General features: G+C 32.5%; 1 protein-coding gene across 1 annotated transcript in view; it reads right to left on the bottom strand.

The window, feature by feature from the left end:
* LOC148946624 (uncharacterized) overlaps positions 1-20411 on the bottom strand; it is a 64167-nt gene that overhangs the window by 28795 nt on the left and 14961 nt on the right. The window contains exon 3 of the mRNA XM_089096369.1: positions 19312-19481. Within this exon, the coding sequence (XP_088952495.1) occupies positions 19312-19481 (170 nt within the window). The remainder of the gene's footprint in view (positions 1-19311; positions 19482-20411) is intronic.

Here is a 20411-nt window from a genome sequence, read left to right as displayed (position 1 = left end):
AACCAGTAAAGCTATTTTAAACGGTATAACAATTATTAATTTAACAGAAATACTCTCTTTTTTGAACCAACCTCATGTAAAGAAAAAATAACACGGAATGAAACAAAAGAGTCCCTCAAACCCCGTAAAGCTATTTTAAAAGGTATAAGAATTATTTATTTAACAAAAATCCTCGCTTTCTGAACGAACACCATGTAAAGAAAACCATGTAAAGAAAAAATCACACGGAATAAAACAACAGAGTCCCTCGAACCCCCGTAAAGCTATTTTAAAAGGTATAACAATAATTTATTTAACAGAAATCCTCGCTTTTTGAACGAACATCATATAAAGAAAAAATCACACGGAATAAAACAACAGAGTCCCTCAAACCCCGTAAAGCTATTTTAAAAGGTATAAGAATTATTTGTTTAACAGAAATCCTCGCTTTCAATCTTACGGAAAAAAGATAAGAATTATCTATTTAACAGAAATCCTCGCTTTTTGAACGAACATCATATAAAGAAAAAATCACACGGAATAAAACAACAGAGTCCCTCAAACCCCGTAAAGCTATTTTAAAAAGTATAAGAATTATTTGTTTAACAGAAATCCTCGCTTTCAATCTTACGGAAAAAAGATAAGAATTATCTATTTAACAGAAATCCTCGCTTTTTGAACGAACACCATGTAAAGAAAAAATCACACGAAATAAAACAACAGAGTCCCTCAAACCCCGTAAAGCTATTTTAAAAGGTATAACAATTATTCATTTAACAGAAATCCTCGCTTTCAATTGAACGGAAAAAATATAAGAATTATTTATTTAACAGAAATCCTCGCTTTTTGAACGAACACCATGTAAAGAAAAAATCACACGGAATAAAACAACAGAGACCCTCAAACCCCGTAAAGCTATTCTAAAAGGTATAACAATTATTTATTTAACAGAAATCATCGCTTTTTGAATGACCATCATCTGCTTTTCAAAATGTTCGTATTTGGAACTCTGTCAGTTAACACTAAGAAGCGAATTGGGTAATCCTCTGGCAATAACAGCTTAATGCAAATGAGATATCATTTTGATATCTCTAATAGTGTATGCCATACTGGGACGAGATCTCAGATACCTTTAAGCTACAGGCTATTAACCGGATTCCATATGTACCCACAAAAAAATTTCAATTGCCAAAAAAATAATAATAAAACATGTTATGATGAAAGTGCTTCAAAAACCCGTGAATGTATCCCTGAAACTGTGTACGTCAGAACAACTTGTCCTTCATAACACGTTATGCAAAGCTTCTATAGAATAACGTTGAAATTGCTATAGCTTCCATAGAATCCAGAAGGCCATGTGAGGGGGTACTCACTCTCTTTTAAAAGGTGTAATGCCCTGTAGAAATGTTTACCTATATGCATATGGATAGTCACTCTCTTTGAAAAACCATGCCAGACTATACCCATCAAACCATATTATACGCATCTAACCAGATTGTACCCACCAAACCAGACTATACCTACCAGAAACCTGTTTGGTACGGGGGCGTACGCAAAGTATAAGGTTGATTACTACTTACGCTGAATCTGTTGGTGTGATTTTCATTAAGGTTTTATAAATTTTAGGGGTTGTTTCCCCCTTTTTTTGAAAATCAGGCAAATTTTCCCAGGCACGTAACTTTTGATGGGTAAGATTAAACTTGATGAAACTTATATATTTGAAATTGGCGTTAAAACCCGATTCTTTTGATGTATCTATTGGTATAAAAATTGCGTTTTTTAGAGTTTCGGTTACGATTGAGCCGGGTCGCTCCTTACTTACAGTTCGTTACCACTAACTGTTTGATTTTATACTAATGAAAATGTCTGTCACTGTGCAACACCTTTTATACAAGGCGTGACGTCATTGCAATACTATCATATATGATTTTTGCTCTTTAAACGCATATGAATGTATCGTCATTCACATAATTTTTTTTTTAATTAAGACTCCAGAGTCAGCTAAATAGTCCGTTGAAGGTCGCACATCCTATCCATAACCTATCAAAATATTGCCATGCCTCAATGGTGGGTTCTGTGCCCCACTTTGAGAATCACGGATTTAGAGGAATGGATTTATAATAGTAAGCAAAAAGTATGGATTCTGACGGGACAAAAGATCCCCTCTAATGAAGAACTATTTTATTGTAAAATAAGGTGAAATTCATAAGCTTACCTGCGCTGAGAAATTGGTAAGTCAAACAGCTCGTGGTAACGAACTGTAAGTAAGGATCCACTCGACTCAATAGTACTCGAAACTCTAAAAACAAATTTTGATATCAACAGTTACATCAAAAGAATTGGCTTATTATGCGGAAATCAAATATACAAGATTCATCAAGCTTAGTGTTACCCATCAAAAGCTACGGGCCTAAGAAAATTTTTCTGATTTTCGGAAAAAGGGGAAACACTCCTTAACAGTTAAGGAATCTAAATGAAAATCGCATTGTCAGATTCAGCCCATCAGAAAATATTACTGTAGGATTTTTAAGATCCTATTCACAAAAATTTGGAACTTTGCATTTTTCGCCGGAAGAAAGATCACTGATGCGTGTTTATTATTTATTTTCCAAGAGGTGATTGTATCGAACTAATGTTCTTAGAAGATTGGAAGAGTTGTATTTGAACAGAAATCAAAGTTCTAGTGTCATTTTTAAGTGATCAAAAAGATTGGAGGGCAACCAGCCCCCCTCTCACGCCCCCTTTTCCAAGAAGTCGTCCAATCAAAATTTTAATATAGCCATTTTATTCGGCATAGTTAAAAGATCCAATAACTATCCGTTTAGGTGTAACATGACTCCTCAAAGTCCGTGGGGAAAGGGCTGTAAGTCGTGAAATTTGCCCATTGTTTGCAGATAGTATTTGTTATTGAGAAGCATGCAGATTTCGTTTTTTTTGGGGGGGGGGGGTAGTATTTTGCACTTAAGGTGGCTTTCCAAAGGGAGAATTTTCCGTTGAGAGGAAAATTTCCGGGAGTAAACTTTCCATGGGAAATTTTATACTGAAGGGATTTGACAGAATTCCTATACCAAATGGAGGGGGGCTGCTCTACTCAGTGCTTCGCTCTTCACGCTAAAGTTTTTCGGCACTTAAAAAAAAGTTACTTATTGTTCTAATTATACGATCCTTGTGTTTTAGGAGTCGTTTTTAATTTATTGGGACAAAACTTAAACTTTAGCGTTAAGAGCGAATTAATAAGGAGGGGGAACCCCCATCTTATGCGTAATAATTTCTGTTCGTTTTAAGTTTTAATGTTGCTCCTTACTTTAATTTGAAAAAACTTGTTTTTTTATTTAATTTTTAATCGTTTTTTAAATAGCGCTAGGACTTCTGGCTGCACCTCTACGAAAAAATTCCCCTTACCACAGAAATAATTTCTGGACAATTCAATCCTGGCAAAAATTTACGCTGGACAATTACCCTTAACATCTCCACGCATAAAATTGAATCGGTAAAGACAAAGCAATACATATAAAGAAATTTCGTATAGGAATTCTGGCAAATTCACCCAGTGTAAAATTTCCCCTGAAAAGTTCACCATCTGGAAACTTTCCTCTCCATGTGAAATTCTCACTGTGAAATATTAACCCAGCAGAAAATTCAGTATCTCCTCCTCACCCGAAAAATGTATGCATATTTCCCAATTACAAATTATATTCGTTAACAATGGGGAAATTGAATAACTCAAAAACCTCGCCCCAAGGACTGTTGGGGATCATTTCATAGCCATAGGTATAGTTATTGGACCTTTCAACTATACTGAACAAAATAACTGTCGTAAAATTTTTATCGGACAATTTTAGAAAAAGTGGTGGGAGAGGGGGTCTAGTTGCCCTTCAATTTTTTAGTCACTTAAAAAGGGCACTAAAACTTTTCATTTTCGTTAGAATGAAACCTCTCCCAAAGTTCTAGGCCTACTGGGTCGATACGATCCCCTGTGGGAAAAAAAAACAAAAATAAACAAACAAATAAATAAACACGCATTCGTCATCTTTCTTCTAGGAAACCTTAAAAAATTCCACATTTTTGCAGATAGGAGCTTGAAACCTCTACAGTAGGGTTCTTTGATACATTGAATCCGATGGTGTGGTTTTCAGTAAAAATTTTTGATTTCTAGGGGTCTTTTCCCCTTTTGTCGAAAACCAGACAAATTTTCTCAGGCTCGTACCTTCTAATGGGTAAGACTATACTTAATGAAACTTATAAATTTGGAATCAGCATAATAAACCCATTCTTCACAATATATCAATTGTTGTCAAAATATGTTTTTCCCCACGGAGGAGCTTCTTGTGAGATGAGGTAATTCTTCATGGATGGTGAGGCCTTTTTTCGAAAATCAGACAAATTTTCTCAGGTTCGTAGCTTTTGATGGTTAAAACTAAACTTAATGAAACTTGTATGTTTAGAATCAGCATACTAAGCCCATTCTTTTTATATATCTATTGGCGTCATTTTTTTTTTGAGCTGGTATTCATTTTATAGAGCTTCGGTTACTATTTACTCGGGTTGCTCCTTACTTACAGCTCGTTACCGAGAAATTTTTCTGGGGGAATTTTCAGCGGGTTTGGATTTCCGTGAAAAAATTTCCGCGAAAGGTGGGATTTCCGGAGTGATCGCCCGCGGAGAAGCTTCTCATGAGAGGAGGTAATTTTTCATGCGGGTCAGCCAGATTCAGCGGCATTATTTGAGGAATGATCAGAAATCAAACAAAAAATCAAGTTTTTTTCAACTGAAGGTAAGGAGCAGCATTAAATTTAACAACAAACAGAAATTATTCTGTATATAAAGGGGTTGCCCCCTCCTCAATACTTTGCTCTTTACGCTATAGTTTGACTGTTTGTCCCTATTTTCTATGAGTGATAAGACCTGTTTAATTAGAATAGCAAGCTTTTTTAAAAGTGCTAAAAACTTTAGCGTGAAGAGCAAGGAATTGAAGAGGGGGCAACCCCTTTATATACGGAATAACTTCTGTTCGATTTGAGTTTTAAAGTTGCTCCTTACTTTCAGTTAAAAAGTTTGTTTTTTTATTTAATTTCCTAAAGGAACAATAACCATTGGAAAGTTCAAAATTTAGGACCTTAAAAACTTTTTTTCCTTATGGAAAAATCGGATTTCATCCTAAAGAGTGGATGTATTAAAGGGCAGTAACCCCCTAATATTTAAAATCAATCATAATATGACGTTTGAAATGAACAAAAACATAAATTAATTGAAGCTTTTTCAAACGAAAGTTAAGAGCAAGTTTAAACTGAAGAAGGAACAACAACTAAACTGTTTCATGAGCGGAAGTACCATCCCACCAAAGCCCCCACCCCTGCTGTCCACATTAAAAATTCCCCATGTTTTAAATAGGATCATATGTATGGTTAAATATAAATTAAGCCTTAGATTAAGGAATGAGGATTTGAGAAGAGGGCTTATAAATAGGATGATTTCTTCCTGTTTAAAGTTTGAACTCCGTTCTCTACTTTTTTGAAATTTTGTTCTTTTAAATTTACTCTGATAACTTCTAAGGTTTTTGTAACTGTTTTAATTTTCATGTTTAACTTTGTGTTTAACCTTAGAATTATATATTTCTAAGATAGGTTAACCATAATTAAAAATCAAAGCAATCAAACAATCAAGGTGGCCAACTTCTTTAGATTTGGGTTTTCTTCACAAATTTTGTTTTGCTCAGACGATCCTAATAGCTGTAAATAATCTAAGAGGTCCCGGAAAATGGTCTTTGTAAGGGTAAGGGGGGTAAGTTGTCAAATAATAATAGAAAAAAATACAATAAAGATTATCTATTGAATAATCAGTATTATCGTAATGACTTTTGTTATTATACTATTACTGATTATTATATCTTTGTAGGGCAAAATATCATAATTATAATATTACGTAATTGTCTTTACCTACGATTTATAATAATATCCTTAAAGAAATTTGCGGTAAACCTTCCGCTTCCATCACAAAAGTTATAAATACCTATACAGAAAAGATAAAAATAGTCAAATGCACCGTTCTGGAGACAGGAAAAGAACATTAGAACACTCACTGGATTTCTTGTGCCAGTAAATTTAGAGCGATATTAAACTTTAGCTTGATCGTTAAATATTAGTTAATAAATAATGGCACATGGGAGCATTTTTAAATCTTTCGTCACTAGTGTTTATTAAAAGAGTAAATTCTTTTTCTGTCTCAAATTAGCCAAAACTGTAAAAAAAGCGGAAGAAGTTACTTGAATCTTAAGAAGGTAAATAATTAAGGTTATATTTAGTTGTGAGTGTATCCAGGTTTCAAAGGCCTTCATTGTAGTTTCTAATGCTTCTAATCAAAAAAGTATAAAGAAATTATTATGCTGAAACGTCACTGTCACGCCTCACGGGAAGGGGTATAGTTCCTTAATTTTGTCAATTTTAGAGCTTTTTGGGCATGGGTATTAACAGGAAAAAGGGTGTAAGGCTAAGAATCCCACCCTCTAAAGACAAAAATGTAGGAAAGTATAAAATTTGTAATAAATGATCTAGATACTTCATGAGTTTGATAAAATTCGGTCAGAGCCTTGGTTTTGGGAAAAAATATTAAAGAGACATGATTTTTACATACGTTTCAACGGCATGATTTACATCAATTTTCCCCCAGGAGTGGTCGTACTGTTTTTAGTATCAATGCAAAATTACACAAGATTACAAATGACTCTGAACCACTAAAGAAAAAGGTATGGAACAAGAAACAAAAAAAATCACATTGAATTGCAAAGAAAAATGATACAGAACGAATTCTGCTGTTAGAAGACAATGCAAAATTACAATTGAATGGAGGGATGTGTTAATTTAGTGTGTGCGAGTCTGTGAAGGATAAACAGGACGAAGGAATTGAATTCATACCAGAATTACTTAATTTAATTTGACACTGATGATTTTTCATCCTAGAACAAAGCAGTAATATTTCAGCGTCTGCAAAGATGCACAGGGATGAGAAAATGAATTCACACCTGAATTTCTTAACCACCCTGGAATGGAATAACGTTATATTGACGTCAGTGAAGCATAAACTGGAAAGAAAAATTGAATTGCGGATTTGCCAGTCTATGACTTTAAACTAAAGAATAAAACGATGATTACGTCATTTAGATATTTCAGAAGGCTTAGGCATTAGAACCTTCCGGATTGCTACTGAATTGTATAAGAGAGGGAGGGATAGAGAGAGAGAGAGAGAGAGAGAGAGAGAGAGAGAGAGAGAGAGAGAGAGAGAGAGAGAGAGAGAGAGAGAGAGAGAGAGAGAGAGAGAGAGAAAGATAGAGAGAGAGAGAGAGAGAGAGAATAGAGAGAGAGAGAGAGAGAGATAGATACAGAGATATAGAGAGATAGATAGACAGATAGAGAGAGAGAGACAGAGAGAGAGAGAGAGAGAGACAGAGAGAGAGACAGAGAGAGAGAGTGACAGAGAGAGAGGGAGAGGGAGAGAGAGAGAGAGAGAGAGAGAGAGAGAGAGAGAGAAATAATTTATTAACAAAAATAACACTTACATCATCTTTCAACAATCATCGGTGAAACCCATTGGGTTGTATATGATCGTTTTTCCATCCTTATAATTTACTAATATATATTCACATTTTACTTATAAATGAAAAATCGAAAAAAAGGAAGAATTTTTTGTAATTTTTAGCTCATGCAAAATAACAATTGATTTTGAATGAATGTGAACAGCTAAAACAAGAGGTAAGGGAAAATGTGTGAGGTAATAATGCACGGTAGTGAAGCACAAACAAGATCTGTGGCTAGAAGACATGCGACAACAAGCATCAAAACGAATCCCAAACAGTAGTAAGGGTGTACGCACTTTCACACCTACAAGAATATACAGTACAGTTTCAACCCTACAAGAATATACACTACAGTTTGGCGTGCACTTTGCAAAAAGCGATCAAAACCTATAAAGTGGTCAAACACGTTTTGAAACTATTTGCGAATTGGACTCTCTGAACGATATTAATTGAGGTTTGAATAATAGGAGCATGAATGATTCTAATTAGTGATTGGATGGTATGAAGATGAAGAAAAAGGGTTAAAGTGATTAGCAGTTAAGGTAACCCTGAAGAGCATGTTAATTCATACCTTATTTATTATAAATTTGGAATAATATCAATCTATGGAAATGGTTAAAAATGATAAAATGGTCTTATGACTTGACCTAGCTTTACTTCTTCGATGTGTTCTGTATAATACACAAGTGGCGTTTGAACAGTGTTGTCAATTTAAAATAGAGTTTAACGTTATAGTATACTAAAAAGTTGATACTAAGAGAGATGTAGATTGCAAGAAAAGAATTTTAATAATGGATAGCTTTACTTCATTGATGTGTTCTGTGGAGATGGGGGGATGAACATTTTAGTTGTCCATCATAGAAAGGCAATGTAGTCTGAGAAAAGGATACCTAGTTTAAGATATCAGGTCGAAAATGGTAAAACTTAACTTTAAAGTTTTTTGAACATTTTAGTTGTTCATCATGGAAAGACAGTGTAGTCTGGGAAAAGGATACCTAGTTTAAGGTATCAGGTCGAAAATGGTAAAACTTAACTTTAAAGTTTTTTGAACATTTTAGTTGTTCATCATAGAAAGGCAATGTAGTCTGGGAAAAGGATACCTAGTTTAAGGTATCAGGTCGAAAATGGAAAAACTTAGCTTTAAAGTTTTTTGAACATTTTAGTTGTTCATCATAGAAAGGCAGTGTAGTCTGGGAAAAGGATACCCAGTTTAACGTATCAGATCGAAAATGGTAAAACTTAACTTTAAAGTTTTTTGAACATTTTAGTTCTTCATCATAAAAAGGCAGTGTATTTTTGGGAAAAGAATATCTAGTTTAAGATATCAGGTCGAAAATGGTAAAACTTAACTTTAAAGTTTTTTTAACATTTTAGTTGTTCATCATAGAAACACAGTGTAGTCTGGGAAAAGGATACCTAGTTTAAGGTATCAGGTCGAAAATGGTAAAACTTAACTTTAAAGTTTTTGAACATTTTAGCTGTTCATCATAGAAAGAAAGTGTAGTCTGGGAAAAGGATACCTAGTTTAAGGTATCAGGTCGAAAATGGTAAAAGTTAACTTTAAAGTTTTTTGATATTTTTAGTTGTTCATCATAGAAAGGCAGTGTAGTCTGAGAAAAGGATACCTAGTTTTAGGTATCAGGTCGAAAATGGTAAAACTTAACTTTAAAGTTTTTTGAACATTTTAGGTGTTCATCATGCAAAGACAGTATAGTCTGGGGAAAGGATACCTAGTTTAAGGTATCAGGTCAAAAATGGTAAAACTTAACTTTAAAGTTTTTTGAACATTTTAGTTGTTCATTACAGAAAGGCAGTGTAGTCTGGAAAAAAGATACCTAGTTTAAGGCATAAGGTTGAAAATGGTAAAATTTAGTGTAGTCTGGGAAAAATTTTTTTAACTAGAAATGTCTGAAAAGTGTTTTGTTGGGAGATGGGGCGATGGCAGCCGGCTGTCATAGAGTAGTTATAGTTTGATAGTTTGGGGGCGTATTGCTTACAAAAAATACTAGTGGATGACTTGAAAATAAAATTTTTAACGAGAAATGGCTGAAAAGTGTTTTGGGGGAGATGGGTTGACGGCAGAAGGATGTCTTAGCGTAGTTATAGTATGAGAGTGGGGGTCGAATTGCTTCCGAAAAAAACCGAATGAATGAGTTGAAATAAAATTTTTAACTAGAAATGGCTGAAAAGTGTTTTGGGGGAGATGGGGCGATGACAGATGGTTGTCTTAGCGTAGTTATAGTGTGATGGTGGGGGGGGGGGGGCGAAGTGCTAGCCTAAAATCTGAGCTAATAAGGGTTTTAGACCGTAAACTCTAGTTTTATGTAAGAAAATTATGGAAAATACAATTCTTTGGTTCAAATCTGAAACTTAAGTCCATTTTTGGATCGAAAAATAAAATTATTTCGGTAAAATCTGATCTAATAAGGGTTTTTGACCGTAAACTCTAGTTTTTTTTGCAAGAAAATTATGGAAAATACAATTCTCTGATTCAAATTTGAAACTTAAGTCCATCTTGGATCGAAAAATAAAACTGTTTCCGTAAAATCTGAGCTAATGAGGGTTTTTGACCGTAAACTCTAGTTTTTTGTAAGAAAATTATAGAAAATACAATTCGTTGGCTCATTGTTGAAACTTAAGTCCAGATATGGATCGAAAAATAAACTATTTCTGTAAAATCTGAGCTAATAAGGGTTTTTGACCGTAAACTCTAGTTTTTTGTAAGAAAATTGTGGAAAATACAATTCTCTGGTTCAAATGTGAAACTTAAGTCTATTTTTGGATCGAAAAATAAAACTATTTCCGTAAAATCTGAGCTAATAAGGGTTTTTGACCGTAAACTCTAGTTTCTTTTAAGACAATTATGGAAAATACAATTCTCTGTTTCAAATGTGAAACTTAGGTCCATTTTGGATCGAAAAATAAAACTTTCCGTAAAACCTAAGCTAATAAGGGTTTTTGACCGTAAACTCTAGGTTTTTGGAAGAAAATTATTGAAAATACAATTTGTTGGCTCATAGGTGAAACTTAAGTCCATTTATGGATCGAAAAATAAACTACTTCTGTAAAATCTAAGCTAATAAGGGCATTTGACCGTAAACTATAGTTTTTGTAAGAAAATTATGGAATATACAATTCTCTGGTTTAAATGTAAAACTTAAGTCCAGTTATGGATCGAAAAATAAACTATTTCTGTAAAATCTGAGCTAATAAGGGTTTTTGACTGTAAACTATAGTTTTTTGTAAGAAAATTATGGAAAATACAATTCTCTGGTTCAAATGTGAAACTTAAGTCTATTTTTGGATCGAAAAATAAAACTATTTCTGTAAAATCCGAATTAATAAGGGTTTTTGACCGTAAACTCTAGTTTTTTGGTAAGGAAATTTTGGAATATACAATTCTCTGACTTAAAGGTAAAACTTAAGTCCAGTTATGGATCGAAAAATAAACTATTTCTGTAAAATCTGAGCTAATAAGGGTTTTTGACTGTAAACTCTAGTTTTTTGTAAGAAAATTATGGAAAATACAATTCTCTGGTTCAAATGTGAAACTTAGGTCTATTTTTGGAATGAAAAATAAAACTATTTCCGTAAAATCTGAGCTAATAAGGGTTTTTGACCGTAAACTCTAGTTTTTTGTAAGAAAATTATGGAAAATACAATTCTCTGGTTCAAACTTGAAACTTATGTCCATTTTTGGATCGAAACGTAAAACTATTTCCGTAAAATCTGAGCTAATAAGGGTTTTTGACCGTAAACTCTATTTTGTTTGTAAGAAAATTATGGAAAATACAATTCTCTAGTTCAAATGTTAAACTTAAGTATAGTTATGGATGCTCATAATGATGAGGACTGATGGTTCTAATTCAATATTTTTTTCATAAAAACAAACTTTTTTTTAAACTTCGAAATTATTCAACTTTATTTATTTCTTTTGTACGTATCTTAAAATGACAAAATATACTTACGGCTCTAACAATTGTACTGTATGATTTCTCAGAGACACGATGTGGCTTTCCCACTGGTATTCTATGTCCGGTTATTGACACTACCTAGTCTATTGCATGTATTAAATCAGTGTTTTTTACACAGTGGAACGATAAACACCTAAGTCATATTTAAAAAACAGGAGCATTTTGATAAAGTGTGTTCACATGACAATGTTATGGTAGCATTGAATTCCGACAAGGAGAAGTATTTAAACTATGAAACAAGTACAAGTGATAGCACTATTGGAAATCTATGCATGCATTGTCATGACAGTAAGGAATTAAATTTCTTTGGAATACCGAAAAAATTCAACTTTTATGTTGGTGGTCATGTGAGATTGAGATCTCCAGAGATGATTGCACTCAAAGAGAATGCCAACATAAAAATAATCGTTGATGACAGAGGACAACTACTTGCTACTGTTACAGGTAGCACATTACCTACTGATACATCCAATCGTCAGCTTTCGGGTATTAGCATTCAACGGAAGGTCAAAAAAAGAAAGGCCTACTCTTCTACTAATATCATAAATCATATCTTGTCTACGTGCCGGAACTGTTACCTGTGGAAAAATAATGTGATAATAGACAGTGAAATTGACAGATAAATCAAAAGGGCATTGGCAGAAAATATCACTATGGAATATAAAGATGAATCGATGAAAAACAAAGCACCAGCAAACGTTACTGCGATTGATCAAACAGTCAATGAACGAAATAATACCAAAGACGAAAAGCATATTGAGCCTGTCGATGACACACCTGTAAAAATTGTGTATGGCTCAAAATGGAATAATGATTATTCTACTGATTACGAACTAAGAGAAGACAATAGCTTCAATATCAAGAGAGAACATGGTGAACTATTTTATGGAAAAGATGCAAAATGTCCAAAGTTATTCATTGATATTAATAATGTATCATAATATATTTTTGTATTAATATTCTACATAGCATGATTTCGTTAAAAATACATTATGCTTTACATTGTTATGTGTTCATTATTTTTAGAATAAGCTAGCATATCAAACGTTTAGAATGTCTATTAAAACATCGGAGATGTAAGAAAAGGAATTTGCAGACATCTATTGTCAGACATATGGGATAACATTGACAAAATCTAGGTATCAGAATGAATAAATTCTTTATCAACATCCGTTGTTGGATATGTCATTATGAAAAAATTATAAGTAAGTAAGTAAGCAACAAACTCTTTCTTGAATTCACCTCTTCGATACACAATACAGAAATTTAATTCGGGAAATTATGAAAAAAAATTGAACAAATTCTTTATCAACATTCATTATCGATTGAAGTCGGTTCCTAGACAGACAATACAGCAATTTCACACAATCTATGTATAAGAGTGATTAAATTCTATATGAACATACATTTCTCGGATAAATAGGAAAAATTTGACAAAATCTAAGTGTTATTGTGAATAAATTTTATTTATCAACATCTTTTGTCAGATACATCGGATAAAATTGACAGAATCTAAGTGTCAGAGTGAATAATTTTTTTTTATCAACATCCTTTGTCAGATACATCAAATAAAATTGACAAAATCTAAATTTCAGAATGAATAAATGCTTTAACAACATTCTTTATCGGATATGTCGGATAAAATTGACAAAATCTAAGTATCAGAGTGACTAAATTCGATGTCAGCATCCTTTTCTCGTACACATAGGATAAAATATTTGATAAAATTGACAAAATCTAAGTATCAGATTGATTAAATTCTATATCAACATCCCTTTCTCAGGTATATGGGTTTTCTCGAATACATAGGAAAAAGTTGACAAAATTTAAGTGTTAGGGTGAATAAATTTTATTTATCAACATCTTTTGTCAGATATATCGGATAAAATTGAGAGAATCTAAGTGTCAGAGTAAATAATTTTTTTATGAACATCCTTTGTCAGATACATCAAATAAAATTGACAAAATCTAAATTTCAGAATGAATAAATGCTTTAACAACATTCTTTATCGGATATGTCGGATAAAATTGACAAAATCTAAGTATCAGAGTGACTAAATTCGATGTCAGCATCCTTTTCTCGTACCTTTTCTCAGCATCCTTTTTTCATAATTTTCTTACAAAAAACTAGAGTTTAGGTCAAAAACCCTTATTAGCTTAGATATTACGGAAGAAGTTTTATTTTTCGATCCAAAATGGACCTAAGTTTCAAATTTGAACCAGAGAATTGTATTTTCCATAATTTTCTTACAAGAAACTAGAGTTTACGGTCAAAATCCCTTATTAGCTCAGATTTTACGGAAATAGTTTTATTTTTCGATCAAAAAATAGACTTAAGTTTCACATTTGAATCAGAGAATTGTATTTTCCATACTTTTCTTACAAAAAACTAGAGTTTACGGCTGAAAACAGTTATTAGCTCAGATTTTACAGAAATAGTTTATTTTTCGATCCATGACTGGACTTAAGTTTCACCTATGAGCCAACGAATTGTATATTCCATAATTTTCTTACAAAAAACTAGAGTTTATGGTCAAAAACCCTTATTAGCTGAGATTTTACGGAAATAGTTTTTTTTTTCGATCCAAAATGGACCTAACTTTCAAACTTGAACCAGAGAACTGTATTTTCCATAATTTTCTTACAAAAAAACTAGAGTCTACGGTCAAAAACCCTTATTAGCTCAGATTTTACGGAAATAGTTTTATTTTCCGATCCAAAAATGGACTTAAGTTTCACATTTGAACCAGAGAATTTTATTTTCCATAATTTTCTTACAAAAAACAAGAATTTATGGTCATAAACCCTTATTAGCTCAGATTTTAGGCTAGCAATTCGCCACCCACTATCGCACTATAACTACTCTAAGACAACCATCTTTCATCGCCCCATCTCCCCCAAAACACTTTTCGGCCATTTCTAGTTAAAAATTTTATTTCAACTCATTCATTTGGGTTTTTTCGCAAGCAATTTACCCCTCACTCTCACACTATAACTAAGCTAAGACATCCTTCTGCCATCAACCCATCTCTCCCCCAAAACACTTTTCAGCCATTTCTCGTAAAAAATTTTATTTCCAAGTCATCCACTCGGGTTTTTTGTAAGCAATACGCCCTCAAAATATCACACTATAACTACTCTATGACAGCCGGCTGGCATCGCCCCATCTCCCAACAAAACACTTTTCAGACATTTCTAGTTAAAAAATTTTCCCAGACTACACTAAGATTTACCATTTTCGACCTGATACCTTAAACTAGGTATCATTTCCCCAGACTACACTGCCTTTCTAAGATGAACAACTAAAATGTTCAAAAAACTTTAAAGTTAAGTTTTACCATTTTCAACATGATACCTTAAACTAGGCATCCTTTTCCCAGACTACATTGCCTTTCTATGATGAACAACTAAAATGTTCAAAAAACTTTAAAGTAAAGTTTTACCATTTTCGACCTGATACCTTAAACTAGGTATCCTTTTCCCAGACTACACTGCCTTTCTATGATGAACAACTAAAATGTTCAAAAAAACTTTAAAGTTAATTTTACCATTTTCGACCTTATATCTTAAACTAGGTATCCTTTTCCCAGACTACACTGCCTTTCTATGATGAACAACTAAAATATTCAAAACACTTTAAAGTTAAGTTTTACCATTTTCGACCTGATACCTTAAACTAGGTATTCTTTTTCCCAGACTACACTGCCTTTCTATGATGAACAACTAAAATGTTCAAAAAAACTTTAAAGTTAAGTTTTACCATTTTCGACCTGATACCTTAAACTAGGTATCCTTTTCCCAGACTACACTGCTTTTCTATGATGAACAACTAAAATTTTCAAAAAAACTTTAAAGTTAAGTTTTACCATTTTCGACCTAATACCTTAAACTAGGCATTCTTTTCCCAGACTACATTGCCTTTCTATGATGAACAACTAAAATGTTCAAAAAACTTTAAAGTTAAGTTTTAGCATTTTCGACCTGATACCTTAAAATAGGTATCCTTTTCCCAGACTACACTGTCTTTCTGTGATTAACAACTAAAATGTTCAAAAAACTTTAAATTTAAGTTTTACCATTTTCGACCTGATATCTTAAACTATGTATCCTTTTCCCATACTACACTGCCTTTCTATGATGAACAACTAAAATGTTCAAAACACTTTAAAGTTAAGTTTTACCATTTTCGACCTGATACCTTAAACTAGGTATCCTTTTCCCAGACTACACTGTCTTTCTATGATTAACAACTAAAATGTTCAAAAACAACTTTAAAGTTAAGTTTTACCATTTTCGACCTGATACCTTAAACTAGGTATCCTTTTCCCAGACTACACTGCCTTTCTATGATGAACAACTAAAATGTTCAACAACTTTAAAGTTAAGTTTTACCATTTTCGACCTGATACCTTAAACTAGGTATCCTTTTCCCAGGCTACACTGTCTTTCCATGATGAACAACAAAAATGTTCAAAAACCTTTAAAGTTAAGTTTTACCATTTTCGACCTGAAATCTTAAACTAGGTATCCTTTTCCCAGACTACACTGCCTTTCTATGATGAACAACTAAAATGTTCAAAAAACTTTAAAGTTAACTTTTACCATTTTCGGCCTGATACCTTAAACTAGGTATCCTTTTCCCAGACTACACTGCCTTTCTATGATGAACAACTAAAATGTTCAAAAAACTTTAAAGTTAAGTTTTACCATTTTCAACGTGATACCTTAAACTAGGTATCCTTCTCCCAGACTACACTGCCTTTCTATGATGAACAACTAAAATGTTCAAAAACTGTAAAGTTAAGTTTCACCATTTTCGACCTGATACCTTAAACTAGGTATCCTTATCCCAGGCTACACTGTCTTTCCATGATGAACAACAAAAATGTTCAAAAACCTTTAAAGTTAAGTTTTACCATTTTCGACCTGATATCTTAAACTAGGTATCCTTTTCCCAGGCTACACTGCCTTTCTATGATGAACAACTAAAATGTTCAAAAAACTTTAAAGTTAACTTTTACCATTTTCGGCCTGATACCTTAAACTAGGTATCCTTTTCCCAGACTACACTGCCTTTCTATGATGAACAACCAAAATGTTCAAAAAACTTTAAAGTTAAGTTTTACCATTTTTGACCTGATACCTTAAACTAGGTATCCTTTCCCCAGACTATACTGTCTTTGCATGATGAACAACTAAAATGTTCAAAAAACTTTAAAGTTAAGTTTTACCATTTTCGACCTGATATCTTAAACTAGGTATCCTTTTCCCAGACTACACTGCCTTTCTATGATGGACAACTAAAATTTTCATCCCCCCATCCCCACAGAACACATCGAAGAAGTAAAGCTATCCGTTATTAAAATTCTTTTCTTGCCATCTACATCTCTGTTAGTATCAACTTTTTAGTATACTATAACGTTAAACTCTTTTTTAAATTGACAACACTCTTCAAACGCCAATTGTTTATTATACAGAACGTATCAAAGAAGTAAAGCTAGGTCAACTCATAAGACCATTTTATCACTGTTAACCATTTCCATAGATTGATATTGTTCCAAGTTTATAATAAATAAGCTATGAGTTAACATGCTCTTCGGGGTTACCTTAACTGGTAATGAGTTTAACCCCTTTTCTCCATCTTCATACGATCCAATCACTAATAAGAATCATTCACGCTCCTATTATTCAAACATTAATTAATATCGTTCATAGAGTCCAATTCGCATATAGTTTCAAAACGTGTTTGACCACTTTATAGGTTTTGCTCGCTTTTTGCAACGTGCACGTCAAACTGTATGGTATATTCTTGTGAAATATCATGTGTACTTTCAATCAATAGCAAAAACCAGTCTGATTGTGTTATACAATCTCGACTATAGTTTCAAAACGTGTTTGTTCACTTTATAGGTATAAAAGATTTGCTCGCTTTTTGCAATGTGCACGTCAAACTGTAGTGTATATTCTTGTAGGCGCTAAACTGTACTGTATATTCTTGTAGGTGTGGAAGTGCGCACACCCTTACTACTCCAAACGAAAATAATAGACAACAAAATCTGCGGTAAGAAGAAATGCGAAATGGATGATCACATCGAATCTTAACTGAAATCTGTGGTTTGAAAAGAAGCATCACAACGAGTCCCGAAAGGAAACAAATCCTATAAAACGGATGATTCTTTGGTGCGTTAACAGGAAAGATGATTTTAATTCGTGCCAGAGCTCCTTAATTCAATTGAAATTTCATATTTGACACCTTATGACTTAAAACTAAAGAATAACACGATGATTATGCAAATAAGTAATTAGTGTACGTAATGCCTAATCAAACATATAAAAGTCTATTATGTTTACATACAATCACTATATATATATATATATATATATATATATATATATATATATATATATATATATATATATATATATATATATATATATATATATATATATATATATATATATATATATATATATATATATATATATATATATATATATATATATATATATATATATATATATATATATATATATATATATATATATATATATATATATATATATATATATATATATATATAGTGATTGTTTATATTTTGCTTTCAGCCATTTGAATCTGTCACTGATTTATAATTGTATTATTATTAATATTTTTTCTTTGTTTATAATATAAGTTGAATTATAGGAAACAACTTCATCTTACCTTGCAGCACTTTTGATATTTCAGCTCTAACTTGCCACGATTGAAGTGTTGACAGCCAAAATATCTTCCTTCAATAATATGAACTAAACTCTGGGAAATAATTCCATCTTACCTTGGAGAACTTTTGATATTTGAGCTCAAACTTGTCACGATTGAAGGATTGACAGTAAAAATATCTTCCTTCTATAATATGAACTAAATTCTGGGATATAATTCCGTCTTATCTTGGAGCACTTTTTGCATTTCGATAAAAACTTGTAATGATAGCAGGATTGACAATAAAGTTATTTTCCTTCACAATGTGAATTAAATTTTGGGGCATAATTCCATCTTTTCCTAAGAGCAATTTTTTACCTTTGGGTGCTAGATCGTCATGACATTAGGATTGACGGTTAAATTTGTTATCCATTAATAGTTTAAATTAAATTCTGTAAAACAAGCTTGTCATGATACGCAATTTTGAGCTTGGGATGCAAGATTGTTAGAACAGCAGGATTGACGGTAAAAGTTGTTTTCCTTTAATAAAAAAAATTAAATTCTGTGGAATATTTCCGTCTGACCTTGGAATATTTTTGGCATTTGTATGCAAGCTTGTCATGATATCAGGATTTGTAGTAAAAAAAAATGTTTCATGATATAAATTGAATTTTAGAAGAAGAAAAAAACATCCGTCTTGGAGAGTGTTTCACCTCTTGTGTACATTTTTGTCATGACAGCAAGATTGAGAGTAAAGGTTAATTCCGTAAATTAAAATCTAGGAAACATTTCAATCTAACTTTGGATAATTCCAGCAGGAATGACGGTGAAGATTATCCTCCTTCATAACATAAATTGAATTCTGGGAAAAAATTCCACATTAACTTGGAGTATATTTGACCTTTGGGTGCAATTTTGTCTTGATAGTAGGATTGACAAAAAGGGTTGTTTTCCTTTAAAATTATAAATTAAACTCTGGGAAATAATTCAATCTTACCTTGGATCTCTTTTGGCATTGGGTTGCAAGCTTGTCATGACAGCAAGATTGACAGTAAAAATTATTTTTCTTTTATAATATAAATTAAATTCTGGGAAATTATTAATCTTACCTTGGAGCATTTTTGACATTTGGGTGCAAACTTGTCATGATAGCATGATTGACAGTAAAAATTCTTTTCCTTATAGAGGAACGATTTGCTCGAAAAATCTGTCTTACAAACTTCACAAACAAAACACTTGTCGTGCCACTGTTTTTTCTTATATTCCACTTTCTTTGAGCCTAGAAGGGAAAAGCAAAAATTTTAAATTATTGTAATTATTATTGTCATTTTTTAACTTTACCTGTCAAATTTAATCTCACGTAAAATACTAGTGGTCTTCAATCCTGCAAATAACTTGAAAAGAAAGTTTTCACAACAGGAATATAACATAAACATGCAAATATTTACATAAATATTAAAAAATTGATCATTTTCCATACCCAGTTCTGCTCATTAAAAGTGCCAACTGAGTAGCTGAAAGGGTTGCGACCTTGATGAAAATTTAACAAGTACGAGAACTCTAAAGATACTGTCTCTTAAATCTGAAGCTTATTATTTTTATCTATTGTTATCAAGACTCTGTTTCTTAGAGTCTCGGTTGCTAGTGAGCTACATCGCTTCTTACTTACAGTTCATTACCACGAACTGTTTGAAAAGTTGCTGTTTGAATCAGCAGCTATGAGCATATAAAATGTGCATAATTTAAATAAAAGGGACTAAAGTATCCAAAAGAGCTGCGATCTTAATGAAAATTATATAATGGAATGTAACAAGTACGAGAATCTTAAAGATACTGTCTGCAAAATCGGAAGTTTTTTTTCAATGAAGAGTGGTTGCACCACTACATCTATATTTTACAAAAATATGTAAAAACTGATTATTTTCCATGCCCAGCTCTGTTAATGAAAATTGCCAACTGGCCAGGGATTTATCCACGGGGCTGCGAGGTTTGAACTCCTCTCTTCGCCAAAATATTTCTCCAACTCGAAAATTGGTCGTAAAACACAAGCAAAAAGACTATTTCTCCTTAGAAACTAAAAATTGTTTCTCCGACTGCTATATTGATCTTAAAAACCTTAGCCCCCTCTAAAAAAAAACTTTGGTAAACTCTTGAACAAAATCCTGGATGCTGCCTAGGGACTGACAGTGAGAGCACTGATACCAGATTG

Source organism: Artemia sp. Qi Xiang Cuo, chromosome 11, assembly GCF_049724085.1.
Source record: "Artemia sp. Qi Xiang Cuo chromosome 11, ASM4972408v1, whole genome shotgun sequence".
Lineage (NCBI taxonomy): Eukaryota > Metazoa > Arthropoda > Branchiopoda > Anostraca > Artemiidae > Artemia > Artemia sp. Qi Xiang Cuo.
Note: the sequence above shows the minus strand (reverse complement) of the source record. Positions and strands in the feature narration are given on the sequence as shown.